At 39.1% G+C, this 15,133-nt stretch overlaps 1 protein-coding gene across 2 annotated transcripts in view; it reads left to right on the forward strand.

Annotated features, from left to right (window-relative positions):
* Window positions 1-15,133, forward strand: part of FRMPD3 (FERM and PDZ domain containing 3) — a 119,494-nt gene that overhangs the window by 72,627 nt on the left and 31,734 nt on the right. For both annotated transcript variants that reach the window (XM_036460760.2, XM_045570470.1), the window contains one exon: window positions 11,213-11,357. In XM_036460760.2, coding sequence (XP_036316653.1) covers window positions 11,213-11,357 — 145 coding nt within the window. The remainder of the gene's footprint in view (window positions 1-11,212; window positions 11,358-15,133) is intronic.

The raw sequence follows: 15,133 nt of genomic DNA on the forward strand, positions 1-15,133 counted from the left end.
AAAGATTCAGATTTCCATTAGACAGTCATTTACTAGTAGTATGAACTTCCATCACCATTTATTTATCCCTCTTTACCTTCTTCTAACTGCCCAAGGGAATATAGTTTTTTAAAGATTCCCAGTAATTCTGAACCACTGCCTTAAAGCACTATTCTTACTTGTCCCCAGATTGGCTGGCTATGCCCAATTCACATTTCCCAGTGTTGTGGAGGCAAGAACCCAAACATACTGGTCCCCTGGGACTCAAGGACCATCATCTTGTACTCTTGCCTGTCTAGGCTCCTGAATTCCCACCCTTTTCCTATTTTCAGGGATGCTAGGATATTCTGAGGCTACCCCAGGATCAGCCCCCTCCCTAGTTGGTAATCAAAAATGCTGGGAAAGAAATAGGGCTGGAGCATGTAAAACTAATCTCCATTGTACCTTCTCTTATTTGACCATGCCTCCAACTCCATTCTCCTTTTTTCCTTCTCCATGTGAAGATGGCCTGGGCATACTTTTAATTACAGTTTTCACTCAGCTTTCTTGCTCTTAGTGAAGTACATTTGAGGTAGTATTCAAATGTCTTTCTTCAAGAGACAGGAGTCTGGGATTGAGATAGCACTGGGCCATTCCCATGCCTCATTACCACAGAAACACACAAGGGGAGAAAAGAAACCATTAAAGGAATGTCCAAGGGATCTCTTGTGACCCAATGTGTTTCCTATTCTTGTGTTGGAGCTTTATTGCTCTAGTGCTTTCTGTAGTGACAAGCAGTATATTAAACATCATGATCATTCAAATCCTATTTTTTTAAAAAACACACTAGTTTTTGAAGATTTCTAAGAAAACATATCCAACCTGTTTGTTTGCCTTTGATTTGATTTTTAACTCTGCTGGCAAAAGTGCATCTGTGTTCCTTTTACAAGCTACATTTGGCTTGTGCTGGGGTCCAGTTGGCTGTGCAAGGATGCAGAGGAGAGGTTCCTGATGTGCTTGGTTCTCTCTGTGCACATGATTTTGCTTGTGTGCTGCTTTATTACTGACATTGGGCTACATTTGGGTTAAGAAATAAGAGAGAGAACTGAAGTCAATTAAATCAATCAGCCAGTTAGTCACTTAACCTCCCATCTGTCTATTAGCTAGCTGACCAGCCAGCCAGGCAGTTTAACTAGTCAGGATGTCAGGATATTGGGGTTTTAGGCATTCTTCCTGTCATGCAGCCACGCTTGTCAGCCAGGGCATCAGTAGGTCAGGCTTCCCTGAAGCCAGCAGTCCATCAGTTTTTCTATCAGCCAGCCAGCCAGCCAGCCTATACTTTGGTCAAATGATCCCTTATTCTATTTTTCAGCCAATGCCATTTCCTCAAAGAAACTCTCTCCATTTTCTGCCACCAAAATAGTCACATGTGTGCATATTTGTACCCACACATGGATCCATGGCATTCTATCTTCTGATGACTCTATGTACTTTCCCTATATAGTGCTTATCATACCTTGCAATCATATTCATTTCTGTGATTATTTGGTTTATGTCTTATTTTCTGCTAAATTGTAAGTGTCATGAGGTCAGGAACTGTGTTGGCTCTGTTCTGGGATGAGTGTAGGCCCTGCTATCTATGAGCCATTTAACCAGTGTGTAGCAGCTTGCTGTGTGGACAGAGTAGGGTATAGGAACATCTCAGCCAGAGGGGCCAGCATAGGTTAAATTATGAAGGCCTGCAAAACATGACAACTCTGGCAAATTGTAAATGATGTGTCATTGCTGGAGCATAAGACAAGGGGCTCTAATAGGAGGAGGGCACAGGCAGAGTTAGTGGGAGATATGCTTGAAGCTGTAAGTTGGATCTAGATCCTGAAAGGCTGCATGTGACAATGGAAGGCAATGGGTTTTATGTGATGAGCTATTTAAAATTTTAAGCGACAAAGAGAGTCATATTTTAGAATATGACTTCGGTAGCAATATGGAGGTGAAGTCGAGTGAAGTGAGTAGAGACTGAAGGCAGGGAGTTCAATCAGAAGACTATTGGAGGCAGAAGGAAGATGGCTGCTGACAGGAAGGCAGATTGCAAGATAGTGCATGAGTGAGAGAACAAAAGGAGATTGTATGGTCACACAGGGAGTGTTTGTTCGTGAGTTGAGGGACAGCTATATTCCAGGGGACTGTGGTTGATTGCCAGACAGGGTCCGTTGACCAGGCAGCCTCCACTACTGCTGGGATCACTCCCAGAGTGACCGGCTCTGACACAGAGACTGCACCATCTTGAAGAGTGGATGTTGTTGGAAGCCTGAAATTCCCAGGAATATACAACAGTGGTACCCAGTAAACAGCTGCAAACCTTGGAAAACTGGCCCGAAGTGGTGCAAGCACTCGAATTTAGAGGGGTTCTGCACCTTCTCACAGAAAGGTCAGATTTCACCTGGGATATGGTGAGGTCTGTGGTCCAAGCAGGAGAGAAAAATGCACATGGTGGGAGCTGGAGGATCCGGGGAAGTCTGAGCCCAGAAAAATCTGTGGCTGTTGGGGCTGGCATGATTCGTGAATGTAGAAGAGGATCCATAGGGCTGCTAACTGAAGGGAACTCTAAAACACAACCTATAGCTGAACTAGACTCAAAAGGCAAGCCTAAAAATTTTAACAGTGTGCTGGATACTTATACCCAAGGGGAAAAAAGACTGCACAGATTTGTGCCGCAGGGCCAGAGTTCATGCACTTACTCTGATTCTTTTCTCTCTCTCTCTCTCTCTCTCTCTCTCTCTCTCTCTTTCTCTTTAAATACTTGCTTTTGATTACTAAGCCTAATACATAGGATCACCCAATTGGGGACACTCTAAGAGATTGCAGGGGAAAGTTGTTTTTGTGGAACCTGGGGATCAGAGCAGGGAATAACAATCAAAGAACCAGCTCTGGGGCAGCCCATTCCTCCAAACTGGTATTAAGTGCCACAGGGAAAACAAAATCTAAACACTAGCTAGAGAGGACCTATAGACCCGGAGATCAACCCAGAAACACTGCCGCCCAGGGGTTGAATCGCAAATTGACTCTTGTGTAAACATAAATAAAAGAGTATAAGAAACAAAGAAGTACTGCCTGCTTGAAAATCAGGACTGTGGCCTAAAACACTGAGGAACAGTGGAACACAGGGAACTTCAATACTATCCTGACTAGGAAACAGGCATGCCAAACAGAACAGTAGAGGAAGTGGATGATCTTCACTACTGAACATTTTTATTTTTTCATCTATTACTTAAGAAACTAATTTTTTCTTTTCCTCATTTGAATTTACCTTTTTAATTATTACATTTTTATTTTCAATCAGTATTACTACTACTATTTTACCTTTTTTTTTAAGTGTCATTTTATTTTCTCTATTTTTTGGGGGGGTAAGTATTCTACATTCTATTTTCATCTTTCCTTTAACATCATTTTACTCTATCTCAATTTTACCTTTATGCCAACACTCTCTTCCTCACTTTTCCCATTTTCTTGTCCTGTTTCTCTTACCCTATTCCTGCATTACATTTTCCCTATTCCTTCTTTTTACCCCATTAAAATTTCACCCTACTTATATATCTAATTTCCAATTCCCTGATCTAAGTCCATACATACCTCTATCTTCTCTTTCTTCACAATCCAATTTTTTCTCTCTTTGTCCTTTTGTTGTTGTTTGCTTGATTATTGATTATATTTTTTATGCTTGTTTGTGAGATTGTTTTGCTTTACCTTTTTATTTTTGTTTTGTTTTGTTTTTTTGCTTCTGTTTTCCCTCACCTCGCTTGATATTAGTTGTTGTTTGAAGTTTTGCATTTACCACTAATCCCAACAAATGTTGCTGGAATTTGTTGGGATTAGTGGCTGTTATATTGGAGTTTTCTCCCCATATGAATAGTTCTTTCCCTTCTTTTTTTTTAATTCCTTTTCTTTCTCTCTTACTTTTTTTCCTCTTCGCAATTTCATTTTTGCACTTTTTTCTTTTTTCTCTTCTTCTTTCTTCCTTATCCCTTAATTCTCTTTTCTCTGGTAGCCACCTTTATTTGGGGTTATTAGTATCATGAATACATTTTTGTTCAGTGCCTTGCGTTGTGCCTTGTTGTGCTGTATTTTGTGCCTTTAAATCAATGCAGGAGAGATAGAACTATATAACCAGACACCCAGAGAAGGGAAATCATGGGGAGACAAAGAAACAGCCTACATATGAAAGAAAAGCAAGCATCACCAAGAAAGGAAGTAAATGAAATGGATGCAAGCAAACTATCACAGAAAGAATTCAGAGAAGTGATCATAAGGTGGATGAAAGAATGTAAGACAAATGTAACTATATGTGTAAGAACCAAGAGGAAATTAAGAAGAACAAAGAAGAAATGAAAAATGACATTGTTGCTATAAAAAACTCAATAGAAAGCATCAACATTAGAGTAGAAGAAGCAGAGGTCCACATAAGTGAGCAAGAAGACAAGGTAGGAAAAAATACCCAAGCAGAGGAGCTTCTAGAAAAAAAAAAATTTTAAAAAGCAGGAGGAGAGCCTAAGAGAACTTTTGGACAACACAAAACAAAATAACATCAATATAATTGGGGTGCCAGAAGGAGAGGAAACTGATCAAGGAACAGAAAACCTGTTTGAAGAAATAATGACAGAAAACTTCCCTTATATAGGGAAGAAAAAGCCCACACAAATCCAGGAAGTTCACAGAGTCCCAAACAAAATGAACCCCAAAAGACCAATGCCAAGGCACATTATAATTAAGCTGGCAAACACCAATGACAAAGTAAGAATCTTAAAAGCAGCCAGAGATAGACAGAAAGTTACATACAAAGAAACCCCAATCAGACTAGCTCCTGATTTCTCAACAGAAACTCATCAGGCCAGAAGGGAATGGAATGAAATATAAAAAGTCATATAAAGGAAGCGTCTGAATCCAAGAATACTGTACCCAGGAAGGCTATCAATCAAAAGATGAAATCAGGAACTTCACAGACAAAAAAGGACAAAGGGAGTTTATTACCACCAAACCAGCAATGCATGAAATGCTAAAGGGTCTGCTGTAAAACCAAGAAATAGGAAGTAAAGAAGGAACACAGGGGTAAAGAATAAAAATCGCAACAAATAAGTACCTATCAATAATAACTTTAAATGTAAATGGATTAAATGCCCCAATCAAAAGACATAGAGTAACTGAGTGGATAAGAAAACATGACAAATATATCTTCTGTCTACAAGAAACCCACCTCAGAAAAAAAGATGCACACAGACGGAGGGTGAAAGGATGGAAAAAGGTTTTTCAGGCAAATGTAAATGAAAAAAAAAAAAAAAACTGGGGTAGCAATACTTCTATCTGAAAAATTAGTTCTCAAAGTGAAGGATGTAAAAACAGATAGATAAGGCCACTTCATAATACTAAAAGGAACAATCCAACAAGAAGAAATAACTCTAGTAAACATATATGCACCCAACATAGGAGCACCCAAATACATAAAAAATACATCTGGAGTATATCAAGGGAGAGATTTACAGCAATACAATCATATTAGGGGATTTTAATACCCCACTATTACCATTGGAAAAATCCTCTAAACAAAAAATCAGCAAAGAAACATCAATACTAAATGACTCACTAGGTCAGATGGAATTAACTAACATCTTCAGAATATTTCACTCCAAAGCCACAGAATATACATTCTTCTCAAGTGCACATGGGTGATTTTCAAAAATAGACTATATGTTGAGTCATAGGCAAAGTCTCCCCAAATTCAAGAAGAAAGAAATCATATCAAGCAACTATTCAGATCAAAGTGGCATAAAACGAAATTAACTACAATCAAAACAATACAAAGAAATCAAATACATGGAGACTAAATAGCATGCTATTAAACAATAACTGTGTAACCAGAGGGATCAAGGAAGAAATAAAAAACATCCTGGCAACAAATGACAATGAAAACACAACAATCCAAAATCTATGGGACACAGCAAAAGCAGTCTTGAAAGGTAATTTCATAGCTCCACAAGCTTACTGCAAAAAAACAAACAAACAAACAAAAAAAAAAACAAGAAACAATGGTATTAAATTACCTAACCCTACAACTCAAATAGTTAGAAAGAGATCAACAAGAAAAGCCCAGTGTAAGCAGAAAGAAGGAAATAATAAAGATTAGAGTGGAGATAAATGACATAGAGACAAAAAGATCAACAATACCAAGAGCTAGTTTTTTTAAAGGATAAACAAGATCGTACTCGCTTCAGCAGCACATATACTAAAGGATAAACAAGATTGATGAACCTCTAACCAGGCTCACTAAGAAGCAGAGGGAGAGGACACAAATAAAATCAGAAATGAAAGCAGAATAATAACAACAAACCCCAGAGAAATATAAAGGATTGTTAAAAAATACTATGAACAACTCTATTCCAACAAACTGGACAACAAACTGGAAATGAACATATTCCTAGAAAAATGTAACCTTCCAAAACTCAATTAGGAAGAATCTAAACATCTCAATAGGCCAATAACTATGGAAGAAATTGAAGCAGTCATTAAAAAGCTTCCGGCAAAGAAAAGCCCAGGCCTGATGGCTTCACAGGGGAGTTTTACCAAACATTCAAGGAAGAAGTAAAACTTCTTCTCAGACTCTTCAAAAAAATTCAAGAGGAAGGAACACTTCCAAGCTCATTCTATAAAGCTAGCATCACCCCAATACCAAAACCAGATAAGGACAACACAATGACAGCGAATACAGGCCAGTACCCCTCATTAACATATATGCCAAAGTCCTCAACAAAATTCTAGCAAACCGTATCCAGCAGTACATCAGAAAGGTCATACACCACGACCAAGTAGGATTTATCCCAGGAAGCAAGGATGGTACAATATCCACAAATCAATAAATGTGATACATCACATAAACAAATTGAGAGATAAAAACCACATAGTCATATCAATTGATGCAGAAAAAGCATTTGACAAAATCCAACACCCATTTTTGATAAAAACTCTCAGCAAAGTGGGACTAGAAGGCTCATACCTCAACATAATAAAAGCTATATATGATAAACCTACAACTAACATCATACTCAATGGGAAAAAACTAAAACCATTCCCCATAGGAACAGGAACAAGACAGGGATACCCACTCTCACCACTCCTGTTTGACATAATACTGGAAGTATTAGCCATTGCAACTAGATAAGAAGAAGAAATAAAGGCATCCAAATTAGAAAAGAAGTAAAACTGTCCTTATTTGCAGATGACATGTTATTGTATAAAATAAATAAATAAATAAATAAATAAAATATAAAAAAAATAAAGACTCCATCAAGAAACTATTAGACTTAATAAATGAATTCAGCAATGTAGCAGGATACAAAATTAACAACAAGAAATCTATGGCATTTCTATACACCAATAGTGAACTTACAGAAAGAGAGACTAAAAAAGCAATCCCATTTACCATCACACACACACACAAAAATTAAGATACCTAGGAATAAACTTAACTAAGGGAGTAAAAAACCGATACTTGGAAAACTACAGAACACTGGAAAAAGAGAAAGAGGAAGACATAAACAGATTGAAGAACATACTGTGTTCATGGATTGGTAGAATCAACATCATCAAAATATCCATATTGCCGAAAGCAATCTATAGATTCAATGCACTCCCCATTAAAATGCCAACAGCATATTTCACAGACCTAGAAAGAACTTTCCAAAAATTCATCTGGAATAAAAATACCCCAAATAGCCACAGCAATTTTGAGAAAGAAGAAAAAAGTTGGTGGGATCCCAATACCAGATTTCAAGTACATTATAAAGCCCCTGTTCTCAAAACAGCCTGGCACTGGCACAAGAAGAAAATATAGACCAATGGAATAGAATAGAGAACCCAGATATCAACCCAAACCACTATGCTCAATTAATATTTGATAAAAGAGGCATGAATATACAATGGAGTCAAGACAGTCTCTTCAATAAATGGTGTGGGGAAAATTGGACAGATACATGCAAAAAAAAAAAAATGAAACTAGACCATAAAAGAAAGAAAGAAAGAAAGAAAGGAAAAAGAAAGAAAGAAAGAAAAAGAGAAAGAAAGAAAACTAGACCATCAACTTATACCATACACAAAAATAAACTCAAAATGGATAAAGGACTTAAACGTAAGACAGGAAACCATAAAAATACTAGAGGAATCCACAGGCAGTGAAACCTCAGACATATGCCAAAGCAATTTTTTCACTGATACCGCTCCTAGGGCAATGGAAACTAAGGAGAAAGTAAATAAATGGGACTACATCAAAATAAAAAGCTTTTTCACAGCAAAAGAAACCATCAACAAAAGAAAGCCCACTGTATGGGGGAACACATTTGCAAATGTTATCACTGATAAAGGTTTAATCTCCAACATTTACAGGGAACTCATAAAACTTAATAAAAGAAAGATACATGATCCAATAAAAAAGTGGGCAACCGACCTAAATAGGTACTTTTTGAAAGAAGATAGAAGGAAGGCCAAGAGACATAGGAAAACATGCTCAAAGTCACTAATTATCTGAGAGATGCAAATCAGAACGATAATGTGGTACCATCTCACATCTGTCAGAATGGCAATCATCAACAAATGACAAGTGCTGGAAAGGATATGGAGAAAAAGGAACCCTCGTGCATTGCTGGTGGGAATGCAGACTGGTGCAGCCACTGTTGAGAACAGTATGGAGTTTCCTCAATAAACTAAATATGGAACTTTCATTTGACCCAGTAATACCACTTCTAGGAATATATCCCAAGAAACTAGAAAGACCAATCAGGAAGGATATATGCACTCCTATGTTCATAACAGCACAATTCACAATAGCTAAGATTTGGAAACAGCCTAAATGCCCATCAGCAGATGAGTGGATTAGAAAACTATGGTACATCTACAAAATGGAATACTATGCTGCTATAAAAAAGAAGGAACAGCATTGGTGGAACTGGAGAGGACTATGCTAAGTGAAATAATAAACCAGTCAATGGAAGAAAAATACCACATGATCTCACTCATTTATGGAAAATAAAGAACATTATAACTGATGAACAAAAAGATAGATACAGAGGCAGTGAAGCATTGAACAGACTCAAATTACAATGGGAAGGCTGGAGAGTATTGGGAAGTGGGAGAAATAAATCAACCAAAGGACTTGTATGCATGTATATAAGCACAACCAATGGACACAAGACATTGGGGGGTGAGATGAGGACATATGATGGGGTGGGGAGGATGGAGGAAGTTCAATGGGGGGGAGAAGATATATACTACTATTGTAATACTTTAAACAATAAATTTAAAAAAAAGAACCAAATAAGAGCAATAAAATGTCTCATACCCATTGCCCCCCAAAAAGTTTTAATCTTTCTTTCTTAAACCAAGCAATCTACTGAGGTTTGGATACTGTCATGTGGCTGAATAGCTAGCTATATTACAATGACTCTCTAAATTATGTTGACAATATTAATGATCAGATTTAGTATTTCAACAACAATCTTTAGTTTACCCTGTAAATATTGGTGGAAGAGATTTCAAAAGTTTAAAATTTCTCCTTTTTTATTAAGCTTAGAATTATATTTTTAAAGAGTATCCCCTGTGGCTTATTTGCATATACAGAGGGATTATGAGATGTCTCAGTAACTTTCTTAGATTTTATGAGGATTAAATTACTTATAAAAATATTGCTTCTTATATAACTTAATTTAATCCTCTTAATCCTTTCAGCTCTTAATGCCTAGTTTGGGGATCCTCAAAAGTCAAGGCCACCCACAACCTAATGGCCCCTCTTCAGCCAGTGCAGTTTTCAGTGCTCTTAATTTGGAAGCCACTACCCTGTCCTAGGTACAATGTTCTTATGGCTGATATCCATTTGACCCAAACTTATTTTCAAACCACACTTTCTTTTTTTATCATTTTTTTATTAAACACACTCTTTTTTTAATTACAGTACAGATATTGCAAAGGTTTATTGAAAATGTGCTGATTTATTTTCATATTATTTTGTTGGTGTATGATTGCCAGGTCTCTGATGTAGTCAACTAGGTAATCCCAGGATTAATTTGACTGATTTAAGGTCAGGAATGGAGGCAACAGAGTATGCTAGTATTTCCCAAAGTCTGTTAAAAACAAACAAACCCTAAGAACACCTTAAGATGGTTTATGAAAATAGATATTTTTCAAGAGAAGGTGCTTACTTTATTTTTGTTGTTGCTGCTGTTGTTAATCCCCAGGGTAGTTTTTCCACTTATATTTTAGAGAGAGTGGAAGGAAGGGAGAGAGAAAGGAGCATCCATGTGAGATACACACGTTGATTGGTTGCTTTCCACACTTGCCAGGACCAATAGGGCAGGGTTTCAAACCTGCCACCCAGGCAGATGTTCTTGACCCAGAATCAAACCTGAGACCCTTCAGTGTGCGAGCCAATGTTCTAACCATTAAGAAATACTGGCCAGGGCAAAAAATAGATTTTTTTTTTAATAAAACATTTTAGAAAAGTTGGAATACTGAAGTCTCACTCTTGAAGTTGGAACTGCACATTAATATATTAAAGGATCTGATAATTTCCATAAGTACAATTATCTATATAGTGTTTAACCCATGGTTTCACTCATGTATTTGATCAAGGGATTATTTTAAAGAGCACCAATTAACATTTTGAGAACACTTTGGGAAACCAAGGGAAAAGGGGAGAACATGATGGTCTGAGCAGGGCTACAGACCAGAAAGACCTTGACCTGGAAGGCAGAGTGAGGACTTGATTGCACGGATTGTCCATGTCCAGGAGCTGTTCTATGTGTTGTAGATGGTTATAGAGATGAGCTGTGCATTCAAGGAACTTCTTATGAAGTATGTTCCCCACTCCTAGGTTCACCCCAGCTTTCAGCTGGCCTTAACATCTTCTGAGTCCTGACAACACCAATAAAAGCCACATGACAGTCACATGATGTTTAATAATTTCAGTCTTCTTCAGTAAAGGTGGTTCATTAAATGTGTAAATAAGGTTGATTTAGTTTTGATACCTGGGTAAGAGTTTACTATGAATTAACTCTCAAATCAGAAAAATCATTTGTCAGGACATATGCTTCAATTTTTGATCCAGAAACTATAGTTCCCATAATCATGCAAATTATATTTTCTATACTATCATTCTCCAGGAATTGAACCTATTTTCTTCCTTCCCATGTCCTCATGTTTCTTCCTGTCTCTCCCCCAGCCTCTGGTGCTGTTGATGGAGTGGCCTGAAGCCACCAATTTTGCCTGCCTGATTGCAGGGTACTGCCGCCTCCTGATGGATTCCAGGAAGATGGTTTTCTCCAGGCCCACCAACCAGCCTCTTCCACCTCCAATGATCAAGGCAGGTAGGGCTCAACCTCAATTTTTGTTTTAGTTGAAGTCCTTTGAACCCTGGAAACATGGGGAGAGGAGCTCCACTGCCTTAGAGTTCACTCCATTCTGCCAGCACCTGACTTGCCAGGAGCCGATGCTGTACCACTGTGTCCCATTTGGCACAAGCCAGTTGGAAAGACAGCTGGCTTTCTGATGGGCTTGTCCCACAAAGGATGCCTGTAACAACACATTGTGATTGAGTCTGAATGATAGTAAGATAAAAATAGCAAACAAGCAATAAATAGAGAACCAATTAAGGAATATCATTGAATCTAAGGCAAAACTTTAGAGGTACATTGATCAAGGAGAGATGCATGGGTGTTCTAACTTTTTAAAAGTGGAAGCTGAAAATAAATATAAAATTTTCTTTTGTTCATAAGGTGGTTGATAGCTGCCTGAAGTAAGAGGCCACAGAAGGTTGGGGTAGGAAAGAGTGTGAAAGCACAGAATATATATAGCCAGCAGGGATATTAGACATTGGAGGGACTGACCATTAAGAACAAAGTCAAGTGCAACTCTCAAACAGATGATGGCATAATCAGGGCATTTGGGGGGAAATCAGCCCAATCCAGATACTGCCACCCCAAACCAAAATGGGAGGAGACCAAAGAACAGTCACAACACATATTATACCCAAGACTCACATACACGCAATGAGTGCTCTCCCCATCCCAGCACCCAAACATCACAAGTAGAAGATGAGACTTACTACACAGTAGTTGCCCTCCTCACATGCCGAAGACTCTTCACCCTACTTGTCTTGCTGCTAAACTATTTATCTTCAAGGATGTCTTGCCTTGCAACATGGTCACATCTGACCTATATTGAGGAGTTTGAGAATATAAGCACATACCTAATGGATGATCCAGCACCCAGTGGGCTGTGTATCCACATAAACCATCTCACCTCATTTTCTTCAAAATGAACATCACAGCAAACACATGTTTACATCTCATAACATTGCCCATAGGAATTAGAAGACAATCCACCAAACACAGATTTGAGGAAAGATAGGGGGCTCCAAGGCATATGATGTAGGCCACATAAATAAACAAAAGAACTGACTTGGAATATTAAGAACCTGGGGATCCACATTGCCATATGTCTCAAGGCGGATTGCTCAAAGTGGGTGGCCATATATACTATGAAACCTCTGATGGCTAAATTATGGCAAAGCCAGTATTAGCATTATTACTGTCACCTGTGACCTTCCTCTCTATCATCACACCTAAGTAAATTATACTCCTTACTGAGCAGGATAGAGAGGGAGAAAGGGAAAAGGCAAGACAGAAGGAAGAGCCTGGAGCTTAGCTGAGGACCAGATGTGCAAGTGAGGGTTGTTTGGGGGTTCATTTTAAGAAGGCTCCTGGGGTGGTTCTGTAGTGTCACCCTGCCTTCCAAAGGGTTTTGGTCAGCCTACTAGCACCCTAACCAATTCCTTCATTAAGTATTCCCCTTGCTATGGGAATAGTTGCACCATGTTGAATCATGTTGCTTTTCCAAAGGCAAATAAATTTCATTGGATTCTCTTCTAGCCCAGAAGGGAGGCTTATCTAAATGCTATACATGACTTTAGAGCCTTTCCCTGATTCCTGAGAATCCTCAGCATTGGGCCTACAGAGTTAAGGGGATTCAGGCTGCCTCTAGTACAGGGCCTTCTGTCCATGCAGGAGCCAGATGGACCACTGTGGTGTCCCCACTGTTTGTAACACTTGACTTCTCCAGGAGCTTGGGCCAATGCCTAGGCCCAGTAATTGGCCTTAGGGTTGTTAGTTACTGGGTTGACAGTAGCTACACAGGGTTCAAGATAAGTGTGACAGAATGAGTCTCATGAGTCAGCCTGTCAGGGGTTGGTATGCACATCTTATCCCATGGTTCCAAGGACAGGAAATTGCAACAGCAAGCAGCACACTGAGGAGAACTCCACCCAGGTTACAGTGAGGAGCCATCAGTTCCTGATGAAAGTTAAGATTGCTTCCTCCATCAGATCCCACTTTCAACCCAGAACAAAAGCCCCGGTGTGGTTTAGTAAAGACCTATAGGGAACAGTCATCCTGCCAACCTCAGACAATAGAACACCAGTCTAGTCAGAGCCTGGTTTCCCTAGCAGGGTCTATAGTGTTGTCCCATAGCAGCTACTGGCTGCCAGCTAACCCATCTCAATGCTCAGCCTACTGGGCTTAAAGGATCGATGCTGGTAAACCACCAACTGGGAAAGACAAAGCATCACCTCTTCTCTCAGACACAGAAAAAAAAAAGGAAAATGGGAAAGTGGAAAGCTTTACCTGTTGGGCTTTATCAGCAGTTTTCCTGAAGTAGGTATTTCACTTATTCATTCAACAACTGTTTCTCAAGTACTCATTATGTATGTGTCAGGCACTGCAGATACAACTGTAAATAACAGACATGGTCCTTGCCCTCACAAAACTTACAACCTAGTGGGAGAATACAGAAATATGATTAAAGGAATAATGTCAATACAGTAAGTGCCTTTGCATTTATATAGAGGAAATTTCAAATGACACAACATAACAACACCTGGTCTTGAAGACACAACTTTGAGAAAGTCTCAGACAAATGCCAACTCTCCACCTATAAGGGATGTTTGGAAATCCAGAGGCAGCTGCCATCTCTCTCCTGCCTTGAGCTCCCTGTATCCTGGGGGGATCCAGGAAATGAAGGCTTTCAGGGCCCTAACTGGGGTTACAGTTGGAGGAGGATTCCACTCTAAATTTTCTCCCGTGTTTAGAAAACAGTTTGATCTGGTGAATAAGATATTCTGGTTAATTGCTACTATATACACCACGCATAGCTTACAGATTTTCACGTAGTTAAAACTCAGCAACATACATAGAGTACAAAGCTAGAGTAAACATAGCAAACTCTTTTTTTATGATTCAGAAAGGACATGAGGTTCTTACAAGGCCTTTTGGTCATTTGTCCTTGTGACCAATAATCATCAGACTGCAAAACACAGCAAGACCAAGAAAGTCAGTTCTATCAATGTTGTGTTGAGTGTGTGTGTGTGTGTGTGTGTGTGTGTGTGTGAGAGAGAGAGAGAGAGAGAGAGAGAGAGAGAGAGAGAGAGAGAGAGAGAGAGAGAGAGAAATATAGTTTTTAAATATAGCTCCAATTGAATCACCATCCTGTTCTTTGAAAGTATTTTTTTAAGTCAGTCTTCTGAGTGGGTGAATACAGAGGGCTAGACTAGGAGATTCCTGTGGGGAAAACTGATGAGCAATTTACAGCAGATTTGCAATCTGGGAGGCATGCTTTCTCAGATATCAGCCAACTGCACCTGGCTTTACTGGCATTTTAACCTTCTGTCTGGAGGAGATTTATGCTTCTCCAAGAACATTTTCTTCTCTGCACAGCTGGCCCCCTCCCCCCATGCTGCTGCTCAGATCTGGAAATCACTGTACCAAGTGGTGAGTTATATATCACCTGGCCTTGACAGCCTGGTATTGAGACATGTTTCCATTTTGCAGGGAGGAAAGCCACTCTTAGACCTCTAGCCCTTGTCTGAGAGGAGTCACAACCACCTTATTTGAAATGCTCCTGGGAGCTACCTCTAATAGCAGCAGACTGAGATTGTTTAGCTATCTCTTAGGTAATTAGCACGAGGTGCATTGCCAGGACCTAGGAACAATGCCTGAGGGTAGAGACTTCCTGAACTGATAGTTCAAGCTTCTGGCTCAGTGTTCCTCTAGAACACTTTTCTTAAATCTCAGAGAGTCATTGCATACTA

This window comes from Pipistrellus kuhlii, unplaced genomic scaffold, assembly GCF_014108245.1.
Source record: "Pipistrellus kuhlii isolate mPipKuh1 unplaced genomic scaffold, mPipKuh1.p scaffold_m20_p_33, whole genome shotgun sequence".
Lineage (NCBI taxonomy): Eukaryota > Metazoa > Chordata > Mammalia > Chiroptera > Vespertilionidae > Pipistrellus > Pipistrellus kuhlii.